At 49.5% G+C, this 26,037-nt stretch overlaps 1 protein-coding gene across 1 annotated transcript in view; it reads left to right on the top strand.

The window, feature by feature from the left end:
* ASAP3 (ArfGAP with SH3 domain, ankyrin repeat and PH domain 3) overlaps positions 1-26,037 on the top strand; it is a 50,307-nt gene that overhangs the window by 15,074 nt on the left and 9,196 nt on the right. The window contains 14 exon segments of the mRNA XM_021095526.1: positions 7,996-8,068; positions 8,146-8,291; positions 10,917-10,991; positions 12,349-12,398; positions 20,879-20,990; positions 21,214-21,299; positions 21,784-21,859; positions 22,044-22,130; positions 22,309-22,418; positions 23,483-23,552; positions 23,884-23,971; positions 25,304-25,352; positions 25,456-25,649; positions 25,728-25,861. Coding sequence (XP_020951185.1) covers positions 7,996-8,068; positions 8,146-8,291; positions 10,917-10,991; positions 12,349-12,398; positions 20,879-20,990; positions 21,214-21,299; positions 21,784-21,859; positions 22,044-22,130; positions 22,309-22,418; positions 23,483-23,552; positions 23,884-23,971; positions 25,304-25,352; positions 25,456-25,649; positions 25,728-25,861 — 1,350 coding nt within the window.

Here is a 26,037-nt window from a genome sequence, read left to right as displayed (position 1 = left end):
TCGTGGCGCAGAGGAAACAAATCTGACTAGGAACCGTGAGGCTGAAGGTTTGATCCCTCGTCTCGCTCAGTGGGTTAAAGATCTGGCGTGGCGGTGAGCTGTGGTGTATGTCGCAGACGAGGCTTGGATCTGGTGTTGCTATGGCTGTGGTGTAGGCCGGGAGCAACAGCTCTGATTAGACCCCTAGCCTGGGAACCTCCATATGCCTCAGGTGCGGCCCTAAAAAGACAAAAAAAATAAAGAAATGAAAAGCCCCAGGGTTTGGAGGGGGGGGTGCATTTTATGTCATTTCATTAAATGTTTGAAGTATAATGATTTGTTCATTAAAATATTTTATTTTTCACATTTAACATGTACATGTAATTTAATCCTCTCGTGGACATCAGAGATCAAAGGAGCCAGAGTTCTGGCACCTAATAGAAGGATCCCCCCACTTTTTTATGGCCACATCCACAGCACATGGAAGTTCCTGGGCCAGGGATTGAATTTGAGCTGCAGCTTTAGCAACACTGGATCCTTTAACCCACAGCACTGGGCCAGGGATGGAACCTGCACCTCTGCAGCAACCCGAGCTGCTGGAGTTGGGTTTTTATTTTTTTTTTTTTTTTCTTGGAGTTGGGTTTTTAACCACTCTACTGCACCATGGTGGGAACTCCAGAAGGACCCCTTTTTTAAAAATTTTATTTATTTATTTGTCTTTCGTCTTTCTAGGGCCGCACCTGTGGCATATGGAGGTTCCCAGGCTAGGGGTCAAATCGAGGCTGTAGCTGCTGGCCTACACAACAGCCACAGCAATTCGAGATCCGAGCCGAGTCTGCGATCTATACCACAGCTCACAGCAACACCGGATCCTTAACCCACTGACTGAGTGAGGCCAGGGATTGAACCCACATCTCATGGTTACTAGTAGGGTTTGTTAACCACTGAACCACGATGGGAATTCCCAGAAGGACCCCTTTTTAATATCAAAGTTTCTTTGACCCTCCCTAACTCACAGAGTTACTGTGAGGCTTATATGAGGTTGCAGTCATAACAGCATGTGCCAAGGCTCGAGGCATTTGGAAAATATGAGTATGATTTTTTACTGTGGCTTGTTTTCTGCCTGTGTATGAGATCAGCCCTCATTCCTCATGCCTATGACTGGATAGGTTAGAGAAAACAAAAATCAGCCTCTGGACTTGGATGGATCCATTTCCCCAACAGTCAGTGATTCTCAAAGTGGGGTCAGCAGCATCAGAATCACTTGGGAACTTGTTAGAAATGCAAATTCTTCAGCCGAATCAGAAAATCTGAAGGTGGGGCCAGGTGATTTGTGTCTTAACAAGCCCTCTGGTGATCCTGATACATAATAAAGTTTGGGGTTCACCGTCTAATTCTACCCTCCAGAGAGGCAGTAAATCATCATTACTGAAAGTATGAGGCTGGTCCCAAACTACCTGGTTTTGAATTCTAGCTCCATTTAGGTATTTGCCATATGACCTCTCTGTGCTTCAGTATCCCTGTTCATGAAATGAGGAGGATAATTTCTACTGCATAGGGTTATTAGGGAGATTAAATGAACTCACATAGATAAAGTGCTTAGAACACTATTATCTTATAGCTAATAACATTCTCCATTTCAAAGTTAAGCTGAATTTGGTTTAGAAATTTCTCAAGTTTCCTTGAGCTAATTAAAGATACCTCCCTCAACCACAATGAAACCTGCCACTGGGCAGTCACAGAGTGCAAGATGTGACATGTCCTGAGTGCCTGAGTAAGTAAGCACCCTGTGCCAGGCTTTTACTCGTCACCCTCCCAGCCACCCTTTTAGGTAGACATCACCATTTGCATTTTATAGACGAAGCTGTTGGGAAAAGGAACATGTCCAGATCACATAATGCTGAACAGTGGCAGAGCCATAATTTAAACCCACGTCTGGCCAAATCCAGGGCCAGTGTTCTTTCCATACCATTAAGCTGCCCCACAGAAGTTAAAGGACACCACTTCTTTGATCCTGGGACTGGATCTGCCTCTGAGCCTGAGTCACAGCTCAACCATCTCTACCATATCCACTCAACATCCTCTCACAGGAAGGGGGGCGGATGGAGGGGGACCTGCCCAAAGAAAACGAGGTTGACAGCAGTGGCAGGGCCCCAACTGCAAACACTCCAAGGGCTTTCCTGCTAGAGAGAAAATAGATTCGGTTGAAGCTGGCTCTGAAGAGGATTCCCAGGACCAAGAGGTGCATGTTGGGGAGACAGAGTTCAGCTCAGAGGACGAAGTTCCTAAGGAGGATTAAGTGACCCCAGGAGAGAGTGAGCATGGAGTATGCAGGGACTTTGGGTGGTAAAGTGTAATTCAGGCAAAAGACGTTGGATTAGTAGTGATAGCCATTTAGATTTCTCCCAAAGCTAAGTTGGGCAAAGATAGGCAAAACTGAGAGTGTTGGGGACATGTCTGAACGTGGAAAACCAACCAAAGTCCTTTGGACAGCCTTGCCTGGCTGGCCCTGGACAAAGCCTGGATTACAGCTGGTGATATTGCCCTTTGTGCCCCCTACCCCACCCCCAGACATGCACATACACACACACATGCACATACACTGTGCTCTGGCTCTCTGCAGGCAAAAGACCACAGATGGCAGCACCAGGGCCATGCCCAGCTGCCCTGCTTGGAGGGGCCTTCTACATGTCCCCTTCTTGGGTCAGGATTCATCAATGGGAACCATTCTTCATTCCGGTGATTTCTCAAAGTCAGCTGTGGTAACCATGACGACTCAGCCAAGCGGGCAGAGCTGCTAAAGCTAAGGCCTTGGGAGCTGCAGATTAAATTTCACCCTTAGATAGTCACTCCTTTGAACTATTATAACACGGCATAGGCACCACTTTTGTGACATCCCATGACCATTGGAGCCATCATTAATCAATCACAGCATTTTCCTCACTGATTCTGGTTTTATTTCATCATATTGTTAAAGCAGCTTTTCAGGTATCCTCTATCGAACTACAGTTGGCACAGGAGGTCACATTTTCTATCTTTGTTTTGGACCATGATGTTGTCCTTTGAGAGACTAAATCACAGAATATTGGAGAAAATTTAACATTACCTCCTCATTTTACACACTGCGAAAAAAAAAAAAAAAAAAAACAGGCTGAGATAACTGTGAGTTTATTGCCCCAGGTCTCATTGGAAATGAAAACAAAGGAAAGCATACAACCTCAAACTTGTACAGGACTTTACAGTCTGGAAAGCAATTTGACACCCACCCTTTAAGACTCACAGCATCCTGATGAGACAGTCATTGCTTTTATCTCATCTGGCTAATGATTCAGTGAGGCTCAGAGAGGTGAAGGAAGTTGTCTGAGATCACACAGCCAGAAAGTAGCAGAGATGGACCCTGGGACTCAAAATGTTGACTCTAACCCCCTTGTTTATACCAGGCTGTGGGCCCCAGGCCCTGGAGGTCCTTGGAGTTACTATTACAGCCTTATGAAGCCACAGTTATAGTAAGCACCTTAGGCAAAAAAACAAAATTCTCACAAATTAGTATGACCACATTCCGAATATGAATGCAGCTGTTAATGATCAATAAGACACAGAAAACTTTAAATGTATTCTTGAATTCATGGAACTTTTTGTTCTTTTCCATATTTTTAATTTTTTTTTTCTTTTTAGGGCTGCATCTGCGGCGTATGGAAGTTCCCAGGCTAGGGGTCAAATCGGAGCTACAGCTGCCGGCCTACGCCCCAGCCACAACAACAGGGAATCCGAGCCGCGTCTGCGAGCCGCGTCAGCTCACAGCAATGCCAGATCCTTAACCCACTGAGTGAGACCAGGGGTTGAACCCGCATCCTCATGGTTCCTGGTCGGGTTCATTAACCACTGAGCCACAAAGGGAACTCCGTTTTTCCGTATTTCTTAATCAATACTAAAAGTACAGCTATCATAGTATAATATAGAATAGTTTCACTGCCTAAAAAGCCTTTGTGCTACACCTCTTCATCCCTCTCTCCCCCAACCCCTGACAGTCACTGAGTCTTTTACAGTTTCCATAGTTTTGCCTTTTCCAGAATGTCATATACTTGAAATCATACAGTGTGTAGCCTGTTCAGATTGGCTTCTTTCACTTAGTGATATGCATCTGTATCTTTTGTGGCTTGATAGCTCATTTGTTTTTAGCACTTAGTAATATTCCATTTTCTTGGGAGTTCCCATTGTGGCACAGCTGCTTATGAACTCGTCAGCTATAGTTCCAATTCGACCCCTGACCTGGGAACTTCCATATGCCTCACCTGTGGCCCTAAAAAAAGGAAAAAATAATTATATTTGTGTGTGTGTGTGTGTGTGTGTGTGTGTGTGTGTGTGTGTGTGTGTATCCCATTGTCTTCCAAGTTTTGGCAGTTATGAATAAGGTGATATAAACATCCATGTTTAAGTTTTTGTGTGGAAATAAGTTCCAGCTCCTTTGGGTAAATACCGAAGAGAGCAATTGGTAAATGTCTGTTTAGTTTTATAGGAAACTGCCAAACTGTACTCCAGGGTGGCTGCATCATTTTGTATTCCCACCAGCTAAGTATGAGAGTTTCTGTTGCTCCAAATCCTCACCAGCATTTGGTGTTGTCAGTCTTTTGATCATTCTTATCATAAGTATGTGGTCCCTCCTTTCCTTTTGAGAATACTTTCTAGAAGCTAACAAATGAAATATCCATTACATACCATTGGTCAGAACTCAGTCACATGACCACATTTAGCTGCAAAGTAGGCTGGGAAATGTAGTCTTTATTGTGAGTGGCCAAGTGGCCCTCTGAAAAGTCAGGGTTCTAATTGCTAAGGAGAAAGAGAGAATGAATTGGGAGCCAAGCAGCAGTCTCTGATATACTGCAGGGAAGAGAGATCCTCTCAAACTGGTTTAAGGGAGTTTATTTGGTGGTTTCAGGGGTATTTCATGGAGGCCCAAGGACAAGAGGTATGGAAAGCCTCAAAGGGTGAAGAACCAGAGTGTCCCTCGTGGCGCAGTGGTTAACGAACCCGACTAAGAGCCATGAGGTTGCGGGTTCCATCCCTGGCCTTGCTCAGTGGGTTAACGATCCGGCGTTGCCGTGAGCTGTGGTGTAGGTTGCAGACGCGGCTCGGATCCCGCGTTGCTGTGGCTCTGGCGTAGGCCAGTGGCTACAGCTCCGATTCGACCCCTAGCCTGGGAACCGCCAGATGCTGCGAGAGTGGCCCAAGAAAATGGCAAAAAGACAAAAAAAAAAAAAAAAAGGGTGAAGAACCTGGAGCTTCCAGAAACCAGGGCAGCTCCTTTCTTATGCCTTTCTATGGCAGCATGGGTCTCATCTGCTTCTTTCTGCTCATCTGCTTTCTTCTTCTCTCTTTGCACTTGGTGAGAAAGACGTTCCAGCTTAACCATTTCCAATCAATCAGATAGCTTCCCAGAGCTCAGTTTCAAATTCTCTGGAGAGAGAATCTCATTGGCACAGCTTGGACCACGTGTCTACCTTGCCCCACCTAAGGGCATCTAAAGCATGGACATAGACCTCTCAGGCTCATGTTCTGGGACATTGCAAACCATCATTCATTTAGGTAAACAATTATGGAGAGCTTTCTGTATGCTAGGCACATAGATCTGCCTTCCAGGGAGTTTTCTAAATCTCTTTGGAATTTATTCATATCTCTAACCTGCACTATCTTTTGGAGCAAAGTCATAGCTCCTTAAATTAATCACCTCTTATCTTTCCCTTTTCAAGTTTCAAGGTGGGAACCAAGGGCTTTGGTGAACATGTGTTTCCCCATCTGAGTCCTTGGGAACTGCAGACATATCCGTGTTCCCTCCCCGTGTCTTTCTCTCTCCAGTAGAATTATCTTAGTTCTTTAGCTGAGTCAGTTATGGCCGCCTCTCCCCACTGTCCCTAATTCCTCAGCTTTCTTTCTTCATCCCTGGGATGGGCCTCCGCTGGTCCCAAACCTGAAAGTATTTTGGTAGTTCCTGTTGTGGCACAGTGGAAAGGAATCCGACTAGTATCCATGAGGATTTGGGTTCCCTGGCCTTGCTCAGTGGGTCGGGGATCCAGCATTGCCATGAGCTATGGTGTAGGTCACAGGCGTGGCTTGGATCCTGAGTTGTTTCGGCTGTAGTGTAGGCTGGCAGCTGTAGCTCTGATTCGACACCTAGCCTGGGAACTTCCATATGCTGTGGGTGCGGCCCTAAAAAAAAAAAAAAAAAAAGAAAAGAAACAATGAAAATATCTCAGGTTCATACCCAGGGAAGCGACTGTTAGGTTTCAATTCCCTGGAGGAGAAAGTACCCAGATTTGGATGGACCTTTCTAGCAGCAACAGCAGCTGCTGACGATCAGAGGTACTGTACATTGAGAATACACTCTGTGCTTAGCACCAGACTAAACCCTTTGTGTGTGTCTTCTCATACACACAATCCTTGTAACAACCCTGAGAGGTAGGCTTGATTCCCCCCATTTTACATGTAGCCAGTCAGGGAGCTCAGAGAGAAGAGGCAACTTGGCCAAAGTTACACAGCATCTGGGGAACGGAACTGGGCTTTAGAATCACACCCCTCTCGCTCCAGAGGCCTCCCACAGGGCTTCTGAGAGCACTCCATAGTGCCACCAAGATCTGCCCTGTGCTTGTCCTCCTGTGAGTTTCTTTTGGAATTGTTGCAGATACCATTTCCAAATATGTTTGCTAACTCTTATCACACTGAAGTAACTCTTTGGAGATAATTTTTTTTTTTTTTTTTTTTTTGTCTTTTATGGCATATGGAAGTTCCCAGGCTAGGGGTTGAATCAGAGCTGTAGCTGCCGCCACGCCACAGCCACAGCAATGGGATCCAAGCTGCGTCTTTGACCTACACCACAGCTCACGGCAACGCCAGATCCTTAACCCACTGAGTGAAGCCAGGGATCAAACTCCAGTCCTCATGGATCCTAATAGGATTTGTTACCACTGAGCCATGACGGAACTCTTGGAGGTCAAATTTTGATCCCATTGTAGTCACTGGACAAAAGAGGGGGGCTGGAGTCAGGGTGGGGCCATGGTGTGTGGATGGAGCATTACACTAGGGCCCCCCCTGGAAGCCCAGCTCTGCTGCTCCCCCACCACTGACTCTGGGCAAGACCCTCCCCTCTCTTGGCCTCCGTTTCCTCATCTGTGGCTCTGTGAGCCCTTTGTAGCCCTGGCATTCTGTAATTTCCCACTTAACTGTGCATTTCATAAGGGTTTCATGAAGTTGGCAGCCTCTGTACCTCACTGAAAGCCCTGAAAGAGGAGTGTGTCTTGGAGGTTTCCTTCCCGGCTAAGCCCTCTTGCTTCTCACCATCACATCTTCTGACTTCCCCACAGTCTGCCATTTGTTCTGCAACCCCTGGACTTCGGGGTTGCCTCATACCATCCCATCAGTTCCTCCAGTGGGGCTTGAGTATCCCCTCTCTACCCTCTTCATCTCACTGCTGATGTTATCCCGGCCTCTTCCTCCTTGTCTTCCTGTGGCTTATTGAGCCTGGGACTTGGGGAACACGTGCCCTCCCATGTCTTTGGAGACTATAGAGATGCCCACATTCTTTCCTCTGTTATTTTGCTAAGCGTTTTGTATGTGTTTGTCAAGTCATTCATTCTCGCAGCCGCTCCCTAGTGTCATCCTCCTTTTGCAGAGGAGGCACCCGGGGCTCAGAGAAGTGAATAGATTTGTCTAGACTGACATACCAGTTAGTGCCAGAGCCGGGACTCAAAGCCAGCCTGGCATAACCCCATGACACCACATGTCCTAGAATCACTGCATGTACTTGGCTGGTATAACGTGAAAAGCCTGGGCCCCCTGGAGCGATGTGACTCATCTGTGGTTTCCCACGAAGTCTGGGTGGAGGAGGGCAGTCTGTTTATGTTTGGTAGGGGCTGCAGGGGGTCCCTAGGAGGAAACGATGTGTGTGTTTGGAGGGTGGGGTCATGGAGTCAGTCACCCCTCCCGGCTAAGCATCCCTGAGCCTCCATCTACGTTTGCTTCCAGATCCTGGAAGGAGACCAGGCCATCCTGCAGAGGATAAAGAAGGCCGTGCGGGCCATCCACAGCTCCGGCCTCGGTGAGTGAGCCTGCTCGAGGCCCCGCCTGGCCAGGCAGCCCCTTTCCCAGCTCACTCCGTGTCTCCCTGCTCCACAGGCCACGTGGAGAACGAGGAGCAGTACCGAGAGGCCGTGGAGGCCCTGGGCAACAGCCACCTATCCCAAAACAGTCACGAGCTGTCCACCGGCTTCCTGAACTTGGCTGTGTTCACCCGTGAGGTAGCCGCGCTCTTCAAGAACCTGGTGAGGCCCTTCTCTCCTACCCACCCTCAGCCCAGGCTCAGGGTAAATCTGGTCAGTGGCTTAAGAACCTGATGGGAGAGGGTTGGTAGAAGCCTTTCAGGTTGCCCTTGACCTCTAAACAGTGACCTGAGGTCCCTTTCCAGTTCTGACCTCCCATTTGCTTTCTTCCTTGCTGGCGTCTTGCCAGCGTCTCCTCTCCCCTCTCTCCCCGCCTCTCTGCCCTCCTAGGCCTCCCTGGAGGCGGTCTGGGAGGAGGGAGGGCAGCTCCCGTTCCCGTCTTTGCACCACCCCCTCTCCTTAGCCCTCTTTGTCCTCTGCTTTCCCAGCTGCACCTGCTTTGTCCTCAGATCCGAGAACCTGCCTCACCTCAGCATGCCTCTCAGCTCTTGCGTGTGGCCCAGTGGCCTCAGGTTCCTTCCTGAGATGGCCTCTTCCCTGTCCTCTGAGTACCCACCTTGAGGCCACCCCATGACACATGCTCATCCCCGGGTGCAGCAGTTCTCAGTACTTCATGGGTCTTAACTCATTTCATCCTGGAGCACAGCTCTGTGGGGTTAGTTTTACTCTTGTTCCCCCTGTACAGGCTAGGAAGTGAGAACATGAAAGCAACTTACCCACGGTCACAGAGCTGGATATGAACCCAGCATCTGAGCACAAGCCTGGCTTACCACCTCCCAGGAAAGCCTCTCTCCCTCCAGGCTCCAGAGCTTTTGGCTTTTGGGACCACGTCTTCTCTGCAAGGCAGCTTGCTTAGTGATCAGGCACTGAGACCTGGGGCTTAGACTCAGGCCTTGCATCCCTGCTTTGCTGCTCACTGGGTATATGACCCTCGGCACTCAGGGTCACTTGGTCTGCCTGAGCCTCATCTGTAAAATGGGGTAACAGTGGTCCCCACTTCACAGAGTGGTGATGAGGATTTCACAAGCTAAGCGCCTGCCCTGGGGTAAGCGCCTATTAAACATCAGCTAATATTACCATCTGTCATCATTTTATCTCTCTGTGTGTCACTACCTCACACCCTGTCCTGGACACACAGGTATTTGATTTCAGCTGATTTCAACTGAATCAGTGATGCCTTCTGTCTTTACCTCTCCTCTCCTCCTTGTTTCAGTCAAACTAGTGTTTACTGAGGGTCTCCTCTGTGGTGGGGCTGGTGACACAGAGAAGAGTCAGGATCTGCCTCAGAGAGCCACAGTCTAGTCAGGGAGACAGGTACTGACATGTGAGATGACACCAAACAAGACCAGCAGCGTGGCACAAACTCAAGGACCGAGTGGCCTGGGTCAGAGGCCTAGTGCTGCCGTGGTTTAGAAAAGCGGGGATTGGCATAGGCCACAGGAAGAAGTAATCAGGAAGGCTTCCTGGAGGAGTGTAGACCTGAGTTGAACCTTGAAAGGTGGGCTGAAATATTAGGCTGTTTTGAGTTGCCAAATGACATAACTTCAACTCAAACTAGGTTAATCTTTAAAAAGAGAATTCAGGAGTTCCTGTTGTGGCACAGTGGAAATGAATCAAATCCAGCTAGTATCCATGAGGAGGCAGGTTTGATCCCTGGCCTCGCTTAGGGGTTGGGGATCTGGCGTTGCCATGAGCTATGGTGCAGGTCCAGCTTTGCTGTGGCTGTCTAGCCTGGGAACCTCCATATGCCACAAGTGTACCCCTAAAAAGCAAAATAAATAGGAGTTCCCGCCATAGCTCAGTGGTTAACGAATCCGACTAGAAACCATGAGGTTGCAGGTTTGATCCCTGGCCTCACTCAGTGGGTCAAGGATCTGGCGTTGCCGTGACTATGGTGTAGGTCAAAGATGCAGCTTGGATCCCACATTGCTGTGGCTGTGGCGTAGGCAAGCGGCTACAGCTCCGATTCGACCCTAGCCTGGGAACCTCCATATGCCATGGGAGCGGCCCTAGAAAAGGCAAAAAGACAAAAAAAAAAAAAAAAAAAAAAAAAAAGGCTAAATAAATAAATTAGAGAATCCATTCCCCTGTAATGCGAAGTCCAGGTGTGCAACTGGTTTTAGACTCATTCTCTTTCTTTTAATGCGTTTCTGTCTCTGCTCAGTGGGCAGATTCACACCTTACAGAAGAAAGACACTCTTTCTCCCATGACTTTGGCCGAAAAGTCCCAGGAAGGATCCTGATTGTCTGACTTGGGTCACATGCCCATTCGTTATCCAATCATAGTAGTTCAAGGATGGGGCCCTCTGGTCAGCTCTGACTCCCATGTTCATCCCGTGTGACCACAGGGAAAGACTCCCCACGTGATAAAGGGAATCGAGGATCGAGCTGAGGGACAGAAACAACAGATGGCATTCCAGGTGAACCTCAGAGAGTCAGAGGGGAGAGGGGAGGGAACTCCTGGCAAAGGAACAGATCCAGGCTGACTGGATGCCATGGAGCGAGCAAGCAGTGAGATGATGAGGCCGATTAGTCAGGGGACGGGAAGCACATTCTCAGGAGGCCGGCCCCTCCACCCCTTGGTACTCTTCCACCTCTTGTCTTTCTCTCCCCGCCTTCTTTACCACAGTGCAGTCCTTAGCCCTCGATGCTCCTCTATGCCTTGAGCCCCTTGGGGCTGGACAGACGGTCCCTAAGGTGGGGTATGGGGGTCTCTGCTTTTTCCAGGTTCAGAACCTGAACAACATTGTCTCTTTCCCCCTGGACAGTCTACTGAAGGGGCAGCTGAGGGACGGGCGACAGGTGAGTTTCCTTGTGGGGAGCAGGGGGGATGCCCAGAGGTGTTTGGATGGGGCGAGAAAGGAGTGGGCAGGAGACCCTAGGTGGGGCAGGACTGGGCTGAGGATGGAGGCCAGGTGAGGCTGTCAGAGGGGGTGTGCCAATCCATTATTGACCCTTGAGAGTACAGGGGTGAGCCTAGGATGGCTGACCTACTGTCTTCCAGGGCCCTCATGTGGTCTTACCACCACCCACGGGGTGTGTTCTGTAGGTGCTGTCACCCCATTTTACACTTGAGGAAATTGAGGCTCAGGGCAATTGGTCACTTGCTTCCAGTTTACACAGCTAGTCAGTGGAGGGGCCAGTGTGAGATTCAGGACTCCTGATCCCATGCTCTGCTGCTCTCTCTGTACCTGGCACCCCCTGGCTCAAGGCGAACTGGAGCTCAAAGAAAATGACAGGGAGTTCCTGTTGTGGCTCAGAGGAAGTGAATCTGACTAGCATCCATGAGGACGTAGGTTCGATCCCTGACCTTGCTCAATGGGTTAAGGATCCAGTGTTGCCATGAGCTGTGGTATAGGCCAGCAGCTAAGCTCTGACTCCACTCCTAGCCTGGAAACCTCCATATGCAGCGGTGCAGCCCTAAAAAGACAAAAACAAAAGAAAAGAAAGAGAAAGAAAGTGACAGAGTATCTCCCTGGGAAGTCTGCCCCAGAAGGCCCAGGGGAGGAGCTGCCCTCCCCAAGAGGCTTCCCTCCTTACCTGGGGCTGGGCATCAGCCTGGGAACCACCCAAACCAGACCAGCAGCTTTTTTTGTCTGGCTGTTCTGAGCCAGATAAGGCCCAGGAAAACTAGGCCAGGGATCAACCAGGTCTCTCTGGCTTGCTGTGTGGCCTTGTGTGGATTTCTTAGCCTCTCCGTGTGTGTGTCCCTCCTCCTGTACCCTTCCTATTGAGACGATGATCTAGTACCAGGCAGGAGAAAATAATGGGATAAAGTTAGGGGAGGATTCTGACCTTGATCCTCCTCTTCTTCCTCGTGGTGATCTCCATCTTCTGAGGGAGGAAACTCAGGACAGACCCCCCATATCGCCCGGTGCCCCAGGCCTGGGCCCACCGATTCAGACTGATTATTGGCAACTGTGGGAAGAAGTCAGGTGGGAGAGAAGCCTCAGCCCTGATAAATGGGGTCGGTTAAGACTATTTGGAGGGGGTCAGGTTTGCAGTCAGAGCTTTGTGAGCAGGGACTGCTTGGAGTGTGCCTCTGAGCAGCACCCAGGAGCAAGCAAACGTAGGGTCCCCCAATGGCAGCAAGGTTTGCTGTAGGTAGATTCCACACCCCAAGAGCCCCTTTGGGCAAGTTGTTCTTTTTGAACTACAGGATTCCAAGAAGCAGCTGGAGAAGGCATGGAAGGACTACGAAGCCAAAATGTAAGTAGCTGCGGCCAGGGTGGTTTGTCCAAGGCAGCGATGCTTCCTTTGTGGCACGAGGTGGTCTGTTGGGGATAAGTGCTGCCAGGACATGCCACCCAGAAAGGCATGGTGCCTTGCTCTCTCGGGGTGTTTACTGGGGTGGTTTATGCCTAGGCGTGATGGGAGTCTCGGGGTGGACCACAAGGCGACCAAAGGGGAGCTTTGTGAAGGGACCCCAAGATGCTGCTCTCAGAAACCCATCTGCTAGGTGGTACCAGATGTGGACAGGAAGATGGAAAGGAGAATCCATGTACTGAACACCTCCATGAGCCGGTCATGCATCCTCACACTCACCCAGCCCTGTGAAGGAGATATTAGTATTCCAGTTATCAGAGGAGCATTAGAAGTTCAGAGAGGTTAAATTACTTGCCTAAGGGCACACAGCTAGGCAGAGGCAGAGCTAGGAATCAGCTCCATTGGTCCTATTTCTTTTTTTTTTGTCTTTTTTTTAGAGCCGCACCTGTGGCATATGGAAGTTCCTAGGCTAGGGGTCAAATCAGGGCTGTAGCCGCTGGCCTACACCACAGCCACAGCAACGCCGGATGTGAGCCGTGTCTGCGACCTACACCACAGCTCACAGCAACGCCGGATCCTTAACCCACTGAGGGGGGCCAGGGATTGAACCCATGTCCTCATGGATACTAGTTGGGTTCATTACTGCTGAGCCACAAGAGGAAGTCCTCCTTGGTCCTATTTCTGCAACACCAAGCAGTATTTTATAAACATTTAGTTGGACATAGAGGAGGAAAGGCCATACCAGGGCCTCTTGTATGCACCACATGATGCTCCAGATCTCACACTGGCTACTGGGACAATGGGGACAAAAGGATTCCCAGGTGCCAAGTGACCAATTAACTCCCCATGAGTGGGGACTCCTCAGGCTCTGCCTTCCAGACTCTGTCCAGTCCCAGCCTCAGCCCTCTGTCAGGGCCCAGCTGGGCCCACTGTACCTCAGGGCAGTGTTTGATCACCTTTGTAAAATTTTGGTTTCCCTCGCATTTTGGAAAAGTAACATGTGTTCATTACGAATAGCTTAGAAAATATGGAGAAGTAGAAGAGGAAAAAAAAAATTAATTATCCTTAGGAGGAGATTAGGGTCATATGGGGGAATAGCTAATATTTCTCTGTTGTTTGAATTTTTGGGGGGCTGCACCCACAATGTGTAGAATTTCCCGGGCCAGGCATCAGACTCACACCACAGCAGTGATCAGAGCCACAACAGTGACAACATTAGATCCATAACCTGCTGAGCCACCAGGGAACTCCTGAAATTTTTTTACATAGTGTGTGTAGCACTGTGATTTTATCACTAAAAAAAAAGGTTGGGAGAGGGACCTCCTGCTGTGGCGCAACAGGATTGGCAGCATCTTGGGAGCACTGCTACATGGGTTCAATCCACAGCTTGGAACAGTGGGTTAAGTATCCAGCGTTGCTGCAGCTGCGGCTTAGTTTGCAGCTGCGGCTCAGATCTGATCCCTGGTCCTGGAGCTCCATATGCCTCGGAGCAGCCAAAACTAAAAGTTGGGGAGGAATTCCTGTTGTGGTTCAGTGGTTAGGAACTCAGCTGGTATCCATGAGGATGTGGATTTGACTCCTGGCCTTGATCAGTGGGTTAAGTTTCTGGCATTGCTGCAAGCTGTGGTGTAGGTCACAGATGCCGCTTGGATCTGGTGTTGCTTTGGCTGTGGTGTAGGCTGGCAGCTATAGCTCTGATTAGATCCCCTAGCCTGGGAACTTGCATATGCCGTAGGTTCAGCCCTAAAAAGAAAAAAAGAAAGTGGGGATGCTGAAGGTTCAGCAAAAAAGAAAAAAAAAATAGTGGGGATGGGGAGCTACCAAAAACCAGGAGGAAGATCCTTAATTTCTTGGCCCAAAGTATTAGCATCTTCTGGTCATTTTTCTATATATGAAGAAATATTTTTATAAAACCAAGATCAAAATAATCAGACTTTTTTTTTTTTTTAACTAAAAATGCATTGTGGAGTTCCCATCATGGCTCAGTGGTTTATGAATCTGACTAGGAACCTTGAGGTTGTGGGTTTGGTCGCTGGCCTCACTCAGTGGGTTAAGGATCTGGCGTTGCCATGAGCTGTGGTATAGGTTGCAGACGTGGCTCAGATCCCATGTTGCTGTGGCTCTGGCGTAGGCCAGTGGCTACAGCTCCAAGTAAACCCCTAGCCTGGGAACCTCCACATGCCGCGGGAGCGGCCCTAGAAAAGGCAAAAAGACAAAGAAAAATTAAAAAATAAAAATGCATTGTGAGGAGTTTGCATTGTGGCTCAGTGGGTTAAGGACCTGACTAGTATCCATGAGGATGCGGGTTCGACCCCTGGCCTGGGTTAAGGATCTGGCGTTGCCACAAGCTTCAGTGTAGCTTGCAGATATGGCTCAGATTGACATTGCTGTGCCTATGGCGTAGGCCAGCGGCTGCAGCTCCAATTTGAGTCCTAGCCCAGGAACTTCCATATGCCACAGGTGGGGCTGTGAAAAAAAAAAAAAAATGCATTGTGACCATCTTTGTATATCATTACTTATTTTTATACAAAGTCACCTAAATGAGCGCACTGTGTCACTATATGCACAGGCCATAATGTATTTAATCCGCCCCTGTGGTTGGGAAAGCATCCATGGAACTAAGTCCTTGCTCCTCCTACCCATGATTATTTCTCTAGAATCATTCCAAGAAGTAGATCCTGGAGCTTTATGATTTCTCAAGCTCTGAGCACCATGGGGACCTCCCCGAGTCTAAAGGAGGCCACAACTCCTCCCTCCACCAGGATCTCCATCTCCCCTCCAGCTGTGAAGGTAGATCTTGGTGAAGGATGTGGAAGCCGTGATGGGCATGGCCATCTGCCCTCATTAGAGGCCTAGGGAGAGGTGTGGACACGCAGACGGGCAATCTGTCTCTTTGTGATTTAATGTAGGATCTCATGGCCTTCATCTTCCTGAGTTACCTTGACTAAACCCTTAGCCTTTCAGGGCATCATCCACCAGATAGAAAGAGTAACTCCCAAACAAACAAACAAAAAAATATATTAAAAAAGAAAGGAGGAAAGAATAAGGTCTCTCTTGCTGACCTTCCCCAAGCAGCTCCGCTTTTACCAGATTTATGTATTGTTCTTGCCTGTGAAGTTTCGTTTACAGCAAAGACTGTGTAATGATGGGAAAGGGGCTTGGCTGAGGTTATTCAGTGAGTTATCAGCAGAGCCTGGGCTAGAACCCAGGGCTTCTGAGTCCAGTGTTCTTCCTGCCATGCCATGTGGCCTCCTGGCTTCTGCTTATGCTATGTAGATCAAGCAGCCTGTCCTGGCACAGGTGTCTGTGTACATTCCTTTTACGAGGGCTCCAGGTATAGCTAGATATGAGCAAGCCGTGAGTTGGGTTATTCCACCTGATTCCTACCAAACCAGTCTGGGCAGCAGCTGCAAGGGCACAGGGCTCCGATAGCATCTGTTGAATACCACAACATTCTCACCCGCTGGGTATGCATATGGGAGGTTCCCCTCTCCACCGGGGCTGCTGAGAAAGGCATCCTAGGCCCTGCGCAGGGGACAAGGTTATTTACGCTCTTTGCTGCAGAGGGTGGTGTCCTCATCTGAACAGTGGGGCCGGTGATACCTTCCGAGGTTGACGTGGAGATGAAATAAGTGATGGGCACCTACAGCGCCTGGTACTGCAGTTCAACGTGTTGTTGGCCATCTTTCTGAACCAGAACTGGGACCAGAATAACACAGCATGAGGATGAGAGGCAGAAGCCCAGACCTCTGCTCCTAGCACTTCCCTGACCAGCCTGGGATCTTGGGCAGTTACCTCCCTTCTCTGGATCTTAGCTTCATCCTCTGCAAAATAGTCTCTAACCAAGATCTATCAGAAAAGACAAGTGGCTGTCACCAGCTGGGGGAACCAGGCAGGGGAGGAGGGATGGAACAAATCTGAGCCACAGGCTTGGTTCCCAGTTCTGTCCCGAGGGCTCTAGCAACACGCAGACCTGGGTTCAAATCCTGGCTCTAGTACTTAAAGCTATGTGACTTGGACAAGTGACTTATTGCTTCAGCCTCAGGCTCCTCACCTCTAACACAGGGTAGTGATTCCTGCCTCATGGGGTTATTGCTTTAGTGTGTGAAGGGTCTAGCAGAGTACTCAGCACAAAATTAGTGCTTAAAAATAATTATTAATAATAGCAGCTAAGGAGTTCCCTGATGGCTCAGTGGGTTAAGGACATGGAGTTGTCACTGCTATGGCTTGGGTTGCTGCTGTGGCACGGGTTCAATCCCTGGCCCCAGAATTTCTGCATCCCGGAGTTCCCGTCATGGCGCAGTGGTTAACAATCCAACTAGGAACCATGAGGTTGCGGGTTCGGTCCCTGCCCTTGCTCAGTGGGTTAACGATCCGGTGTTGCCGTGAGCTGTGGTGTAGGTTGCAGACGCAGCTCGGATCCTGCATTGCTGTGGCTCTGGCATAGGCCGGTGGCTACAGCTCCAATTAGACCCCTAGCCTGGGGACCTCCATATGCTGCGGGAGCGGCCCAAGAAATAGCAAAAAAAAAAAAAAAAAAGAATTTCTGCATCCCATGGGCCAAAAAAAAAAAAAAGAAATGAAAAAGAGGCAGCTAAATACTTAGACTTACTAAGGGATTCCTTGTTCCACACACTGTGATAAGTTCTTTTCATCTGTTATCAGTTCTTCTCCTTGGAAAGGAAAGGTGAATCCCTAAAATCCTAAAATCCCCAATTTGTAGGTAGGTCATGTGGGAAAAAATACCAACCCAGTCCTGCTTTTTGTGGATCCCACTGGTTTTTAAGCAAGAAGAGAGGTGAGTCCAAAAGTAATGAAAATACATAATGTTAATGCCCTAACAATGGTATCAACACAGAGGTGGGAGAACAGGCAGGCAGTTTTGTTAGGGTGGAGAGAAGGGAGGGTGGAAAAGGTGTCCAGGTATCAGGCTAGCAGATATCTGTTTCATTTGGATTCCTTTCCTCTCCCATCTCCCTCCCTCTGCCTCCCCCCCCCACGGACCTCCTCACTCAACACCGAATAATGTAAGACTGTTGCTGTGGTCCCCTTCTCCAGTTATTTCCGTCTTCTTAGTAACTAGCATCTCAGCACTTTTGACTCACTATTTTATTTCACTCCTGCAGCAACTCCACTCAAAGAAAATAAAGATATTCGTCATGCCGTGGGTGCAACCCTAAAAGGACAAAAAAGACCAAAAAAAAAAAAAAAAAGAAAGAAAGAAAAAGAAAAAAGGAGTTCCCGTTGTGGCACAGTGGAAACAAATCCGACTAGGAACCATGAGATTTTGGGTTCAATCCCTGGCCTTCCTCAGTGGGTTAACGATCCGGCGTTGCCGTGAGCTGTGGTGTAGGTCACAGATGCAGATCGGATCTGGCATTGGTGTGGCCGTGGCGTAGGCTGGCAGCAACAGCTCCGATTTGACCCCTAGCCTGGGAACCACCATACGCCACACGTGCGGCCCTGAAAAAGACAAAAAAGACACACACACACAAAAAGATATTCCTAAAATTTGAGATGTTATAGGAGTTCCCATTGTGGCTCAGTAGTAACAATCCTGACTAGTATGCATGAGGACACAGGTTCAATCCCTGGCCTCACTCAGTGGGCTAAGGATCTGGCATTGCCATGAGTGTGTGTAGGCTACAGATGTAGCTCGGATCTGGTGTTGCTGTGGCTGTGGCCTAGGCCTGCAGCTACAGCTCCAGTTTGACCCCTGGCCTTGGAATTTCAGGGCCCTAAAAAGCAAAAGAGAAAGAAAGAAAAAGAAAGAGAGAGAGGAAGGAAGGAAGGAAGGAAGAAGGAAGAAAGGTTAATAAAACATAGGTGATCCTTTGCAGACAGGGAGAGAATGGGATTTGCTATTTCCTGAGTTGGGCTGTGTGCAGGGTAGAATAAAAGCACACCCAGCTATTAGTTTGAGCTCTATCAGGTCATCTTGTGTATCTACATCAGACTTTGTAGGAGGCGTTCCTTGTGGCTCAGCAGGTTATGAACCCAACTAGTATCCATGATGATGAGGGTTCAATCCCAGTCTCCCTCAGTGGGTTAAGGATCCAGTGTTGCCTCGAGCTTCGGTGTAGGTCGAAGACCTACATCCAACATTGCATCAACATTGCTTCGTGTAAGGTCCTAAAAAAGAAAGAAAGAAAAAAAAAAGACTTTGTAGGGAAATCTCTGTAAATTACTGTAGCTGAGGTTGAGGAACAGAGCTATGGTAATTCACAAAGCCATGTATGCTACTTCACGGCCTGTCTTCTTCCTAAGCTACCTAGCTTCTGTCCTTTAATCTTTACCAGCCAGACTTTGCATTAAAAAATATTACATAAATAGTTCTCTTGTGGCTCAGTGGGTTAAGGATCTGACATTATCACTGCAGTGGCTTGAGTTGCCGTTGTGCGGGATCCAACCCAGGAACTTCTGCATGCCACAGGCACAGCCAAAAAAGGAAACAAAAAATTACATAAATAGGAGTTCCCATTGTGGCACAGTGGTTAACGAATCCAACTAGGAACCACGAGGTTGCAGGTTTGATCCCTGGCCTTGCTCAGTGGGTTAAGGACCCGGCATTGCCATGAGCTGTGGTGTAGTTCACAGGTGCGGTTCGGATCCTGCCTTGCTGTGGCTCTGGAGTAGGCTGGCAGCTACAGCTCCGATTAGACCCCTAGCCTGAGAACCTCCACATGCCGTGGGAGCGGCCCTAGAAAAGGCAAAAAGACCAAAAAAAAAAAAAAAAAAGAATTACATAAATAAATAGGAAGTACTCTACGATAAAAAACTGTCTAAAGGAATCATCAAGTTATTACTATAATCATCAGTACCATTAGCATCATCATAATCCTGCCATATATTGAGGACTTACCACACACAGAGACTGTACTAAATATTTCCCATGTGTTATATCATCTAAGGATGAGGCAGTGTTAGTGTCATTTGTAAAATGTGGCAACTGAAACTTTAAAAAATTTATAAAAAGGAGTTCCCGTCGTGGCTCAGAGGAAACAAATTTGACTAGCATCTGTGAAGAAGAAGGTTTGATGCCTGGCCTCGCTCAGTGGGTTAAGGATCCAGCGTTGCCATGAGCTGTGGTGTATGTCAAAGACACAGCTCGGATCTGGCATTGCTGTGGCTGTGGTGTAAGCCAGCGGCTACAGCTCTGATTTGACCCCTAGCCTGGAAACCTCCATATGCCACGGGTGTGGCCCTCAAAAAAAAAGAGAGAGAGAGAGAGAGAGAAATTTTTAAAAAATTAAAATATTTATAAAAGTCAAGTAAACAAGGGGACTACCATTCAAATCCAGAATCTATATTTTTAGCCACTGTACTCTATTGTAGCTTCTTTTTTTTTGTCCATTTACTGTGGATCAGATGTCCTTCCATGTCAGTATATATAGATCTGCCTCACTCTTTTTAACAGCTGCATAGTATTCCTATCTGTAGACATAGCCTAATTTATTTAACCACTTCCTATTGATACACATTTAGCTTATTTTTCATTTTCCTCTATTGAAAAACATGGTAACAACGTAGACACATTGTTACCTGTCCTGCCCTGTCACATGTGCCCAGCCCCAGATGTGGAAATATTCTCCTGGCTGAGAGTAGGTTATCTCATGGGTGTGGGAATTCCAGGAAGCCATTTACACACAGTTCCACACATCCCTAAGCATGGGAAACCACCAACCCTGAGATCTGTAAGGGGAAGGTCTGGGTCACTCTAAAGACAGAGTGGGAAGCACTCTGTCTTCACGTACAAAGAAAAGAATCAAGGTTTTCTAAGCTTGAAATGGAAAGCTCCATGGCCTAGAAGAATGAAGGCACCGTGTGGTCTTCTAACCTATGTGATCCTGAATTCCTTCTGGCAAAATCAAAACCGATCACCCCAAATCCCACCTGGCTCTCTCTGAGCCCATCACCTTCAACTCCTTTCCATTGCTCTTGAGATAAAGACCCAGAACCTCAACATGGTCTGAATCAGGCCCTGAGTGGTCTGGCCCATCCTTACCTCACTTGGAACCAAACCACCTCCCTCTCCATCTCTGCTGCAAGCCCTGATCTCTCCTGTCCAGCTTGTCAGGTGGGCTGATCCACCTCCTCAGCCCTAGCTTTCTCCACGGCAGCTTCTTAGACTTTAGATCTCAGCTCAAGCATCACCTCCTGGGCAGCTGCACGAGGTCAGATCTCCCATTTCCTCCCCCACTGCTCTCTTCAAGGCTGTGATTTGATTCACGTCTTTCTCCCCAGCTGGCTTGTGGATTCCCTGAGTCTACATTGTTCACCGTTGTACCCCAGTCCCACCACACAGATGGCACAGAGGAGGGTCCCCTCCCTCGTGTGCCCATACAGAGAGGAGCACGTAGAGACAGTGGCCTGTGCAAGGGGCTGATGAGAGCTGTTCATGCCTCTCTTTCCTTGGGGTCTAGGGCCAGGCTGGAGAAGGAGAGGGACCGGGCCCGGGTGACAGGAGGGAGCTCTGGGGAGGTGGCCCAGGACACACAGAGAGAGCGACGCATCTTCCAGCTGCACATGTGTGAGGTAAGCGGTGTTCAAGGGTGAGGGTGGGGTGGCATGTGTCTTCCTGTCTGCATCCCTGTACCCCCAGTCACAGTCCCAGCCCAAGTCCTCGCCAGATAGCCCTTGAGATGTCACCAAGATTCAGTCACAATCAAAAAGACTAGCCCAAGATGGGAACAACAGCCCCTTGTCCCCAGGATTCAGCTTTGCTCACGTTGCATACCTTTCCCTGCCCTCTCCCCAGTATCTGCTGAAAGCCGGGGAGAGCCAGGTGAAGCAAGGACCTGACTTTCTGCAAAGCCTCATCAAGTTCTTCCATGCCCAGCACAAGTAGGTTTCTCCCCATTTCCCACCCCTGCCCCTAAGGTCCCTTGCCCCTTAATGCTTCAGACAACCCAGAACAAGGCCATTTCCAAGGTCTGGCAGGCCTTCAAGGACTCTGTGTGTGTGTGTGTGTGTGTGTGTGTGTGTGTGTGCGCGCGCGCGCACACGCATGCCTCATTGGTAATGCTTTTTATAACTGCTCTTTATTGAGTGCTCACCATGTATCAGGCACTAAGTACTTTACGCACACCCCTGTGAACAGCTACTGATATCATCCCCATATTTCAGATGAGGAAACTGAGGCTCAGATGTACTAACATCACATAGCTAGTAAGCGGGATCTGGACCCAGCCACTCTGACTCCAAGGTGCCTGCTTGTGACTGTCACACTATACTGCCCCAAGGTGCCCTGTGACCTCAGAGCACCTCCCACACTTCACCTCTCATTTTCATCTCTCTCTGGTCCCTTGTTTGGCCTCCCACCTCTTAGCTTTTTCCAAGATGGCTGGAAGGCTGCTCAGAGCCTGTCCCCCTTCATCGAGAAGCTGGCGGCCTCAGTACACACAGTAAGTCGGGCCTCACTCTTGGGCATGTGGCCAAATCCCTTGTCCTTCCAGGGGAATCTGTGGCTTGGAAGAGCTGGCTTCTGCCCAGAGAGCAGGGCTACTGCCCTTCCACTCTGGGTCTGGGCGCTGTACCTGGCATGTGCATCTGCTGGCTGGTGATGGCGTCCTGCCCTTTGTCCCATAGCTGCGTCAGGCCCAGGAGGAGGAGCTACAGAAGCTGACCCAGCTCCGGGACTCCCTCCGTGGAACACTGCAGCTTGAGAGCAGAGAGGTCAACCCCTAAATCACCCCTGAACAAGTGCCCACCCCCAAGGCCCACCCTGGAGGGAGGGAGAGAGGGGAGACCCCAAAGGGTCCCCCGGAGAAATCTCCCTGAGTGAGCCCCCTGCAGAATGGGGCGTCTTCCCACCCAGATGCCCTGAAGTCTCCTTTGCATGTCCGAGGAACAGGAGACTCTGGGTCGGAAGAATTCAGGAGGTGGCTACAGCATCCACCAGCACCAAGGCAACAAGCAGTTTGGGACAGAGAAGGTGGGCTTTCTATACAAGAAAAGTGATGGGTAAGTGACCCAGAGAGCTCAAGTAACTTGTTCAAAGCCATACAGCCAGTAAATAACAGGGTTGGGGGAGCTGCCGGAAGGGACTTTTCCTCTCATTTGTGTTAAACCCTGAGGGTTCCAGGACCCTCCACTCTGGCAGAGCAAAATCATCAGAATCCCTGGCACATGAACTTCTGCTAAAAGTTGCTGGTTGTTCTTAATTTGAAGAAGAATAATAGCAGCAGAGAACACTTTTTGAGCACTTATTATGCCCTAGAAAGTCTCCACGCCCTCACTCTTAACCTCTACAATATACTGAATTTGCTGGAAATGATACTGTTGACTGTGCCTTGCTCTCTGATGTAAAAAAAAAAACAAAAAAAAAAAATCAGTCTGTGAAAAGCAAAGGCCTTTATGGGATCCGTTCATTTTTTTACTTACTAATCAGTTTTTCTCAGAGAAGAATAATTTTGTTAAACCAATTAATATTTACCTCTTAAAGGAAAAATGTTAAGTAGCTTTGATCATGGATTTGCTAATTTTATTTTGGTGGTCTCAATATTTATCTTGCTTTGTCTGGAACCGTATTTCATCTGTTGCAGTCAAGAGCCTGTGTCTCTCAGACTTGGAAGTCCCTAAGATTGGGAGCTGTGTCTCCTCCATCATATTGGAAACTCTCAGACAGCCAAGTTCACATGGCCCCCTTTTTTGTATGTGGCTGTGCCCACGGCACATGGAAGTTCCAGGGCAAGGATTGAACCCACCCTACAGCAGTGACCTGAGACGCTGCAGCGACAACACTGGATCCTTAACCCACTGAACCTCAAGGGAACTCAACGTGTTCCCTTTAGAATAAAGATTCCCAGAGACCGGGACTGTTTTTCCTTTATCTGACTAGGAGCTTCCTGAGGGCAGGGCTATGACTCCTCCATCAGAAGGGAGCCCAGGGACTGAAGGGTATAAGGGTCAGGGGACAAAAGAGATGAAGAAATAGGTCTAAATCCTGGTCCAGGACTCGGTTCATTGATACAGGGGAATTAGATGTGAGCTTTGGGCGACTGTCTTTCTATCCCTCTGGGCCCTAGAATTCGAAGAGTCTGGCAGAAAAGGAAGTGTGGAGTCAAGTATGGCTGCCTGACCATCTCGCACAGCACGGTGAGGCCTGGGAGGTGGGGTGGGGGCGTCTCAGGGCATGACGGATCCTTTCCTCCTAGTGTTCTAAGCAGACAAATGTCAAGCCCTCCCTCTAAAACTGGCCCCATACCTGGTTCCAGGTGGCTGGAGAACCCCTGTGGGAGAAAGGATGGGCTCCAAAGCCCCTAAGTTGGTCTTCACCCACATTCCACATCCTTGAGGTGCTGGAAGAAAGGAGACATAAATTGAGCCACGATTATTATGCCCATTTAACAGATTGGGAGACAGAGGCCTAAGAGTTTAAGAGGCCCAGAGAGTAACATGTACATCCTTTATCTCCAACTTCCCACAGATAAACCGGCCCCCAGTGAAGCTGACCTTACTGACCTGCCAAGTGAGACCAAACCCCGAGGAGAAAAAGTGCTTCGACCTGGTGACCCGTGAGTAGTCCCTGCCTCCTCCCCCACGACTGCCCAGGGCCTCTTTGAGAGACCTGACAGCCCCTGGGAGGCTCCAGGTAGGGGCCCATGTCCAGTTCCACACGTTTATCAAATAGCTGCTACTGTAGGCATAAGACTTCTTTAATCCTGGACACTGTTTTTAGAGGCTTCACCTCATCACATTAAACATTCAAATGCACCCATACCCCACATTAAGTATTATTATTTCTGTAAAGCCTATTTAAATGGATGTGGGTAATTTGGCTTTTTTTGCTTTTTATGGCTGCACCTGCAGCATATGGAAGTTCCCAGGCTAGGGGTCGAATCGAAGCTACAGCTGCTGGCCTACACCACAGCCGCAGCAACACTGGATCCATTGAAGAGAGAAGAGAGCAGCAGAGGTTAGCCTTGAAGGGCACAGAACATAGAGTTTGGGGGAGGATGTTTCAGGAGACAGGACTGCTGTGATGAAAGGCATGGAAGAAGAGAATGGGTCTGCCAGTTTGGCCAGGGTGCAGAGTTCATATAATCACATAAGAGTAGTGATGAGACGAGGCCTGGGAATGCCTCTAAAAGGTTTGGACCTGAGAATTCCCATCATAGGTCACTTCTCATTGGGTAACAAACCTGACTAGTATCCGTGAGGATTCGGGTCTGATTCCTGGACTTGATCGGTGAGTTAAGGTTCCAGCACTGATGTGAGCTGTGGTGTAGGTTGCAGATGCAGCTCAGATTCCACATTGCTGCAACTGTGCCATAAACTGGCAGCTGCAGCTCTGATTCGACCCCTAGCCTGGGAACTTCCATATGCCATGGGTACGGCCCTAAAAAGACAAATAAAATAAAAGTTTAGACCTTATTTCCTGGCACTAGGGAACCATGGGAGGTCTTGAAGCAGGGAAGTGGCGTGATTAGAGCGGAACCTTATGCCCAACAATCTGGCAGCAGGTACAGGCAATTGGGGGAGAGGTGGGGAGCAGGAAGACAAGAAGGAAGGCTGTGGGGCTGAGTGGGGTGATGGCCGTAGGTTTGGCAGGTACTCTGCTTCTGAGCTGAGTGGGGTCCTGTGCCCTGAGAGGCCTTTCCTGACCCTTGAACCTGGGCTTCACATGTAGGGGCCTTCTTGTGATCCGACTTTGGTGGTGGCTTCTAAGAAACTGCCCCCTCTGCTGGCCACTGTCATTACCTCCCACTCCTAGCTTAGCAGAGCTGGGCCCCACAGGAACAAGAACTCAATCTGGACCCAGAGGTTTGGGTGAGGGCTTCCCAGCCCTGGGGCTGGAGGGCCCAGAAGGATTTCTGTGGGCCAGACATCCCCTCCTCTTCCCACAGACAACAGGACATACCACTTCCAGGCGGAGGACGAACATGAGTGTGAGGCGTGAGTGCCAGCCTGGGGGTGGGGGCAGGGGCGCAGCCTCTGGGCCTGATACAGGACCCCACCGCCTCGGTATCATCCCCACGCCGCCCTGCCCACTCCGCAGGTGGGTGTCAGTACTGCAGAACAGCAAGGATGAAGCCTTGAGCAGTGCCTTCCTGGGGGAGCCCGGCGGCGGCGGCCCGGGGCCCTGGGGGGGCGCCGGAATAGAGGGGGAACCCCAGGACCTCACGAAGCTACTCATCGCGGAGGTGAAGAGCAGGCCTGGGAATGGCCAGTGCTGTGACTGCGGAGCTGCAGGTGGGGTCAGGCGAGGAGAGGGGTGGGGGCGGAGGGGAGGGGCCCGCACCTCCAGGCTCGAGCTGCTCCACTTTGCAGACCCCACTTGGCTCAGCACCAACCTGGGCGTGCTTACCTGCATCCAGTGTTCCGGCGTCCACCGCGAGCTGGGCGTGCGCTTCTCACGCATACAGTCGCTCACCTTGGACCTGCTGGGCCCCTCCGAGTTGTTGGTGAGGGTGGGGCAGGGCCAGAGGTGGATTCGGGGCGTGGTCTGGTTGGGGGCGGGGCTTGGGCCGACCTTCTCCGCTAGAGCTTGTGAAGTCGGGTGAGACTGGGCCTAGGTGGGGGCAGGGTAAGTTGGGGCAGGACCCAGACCAGCCAGAAAGAAGATGGTCTGGAGGGGAGC

This window comes from Sus scrofa, chromosome 6, assembly GCF_000003025.6.
Source record: "Sus scrofa isolate TJ Tabasco breed Duroc chromosome 6, Sscrofa11.1, whole genome shotgun sequence".
NCBI lineage: Eukaryota > Metazoa > Chordata > Mammalia > Artiodactyla > Suidae > Sus > Sus scrofa.
This window is presented reverse-complemented; position numbering and strand designations above follow the sequence as displayed.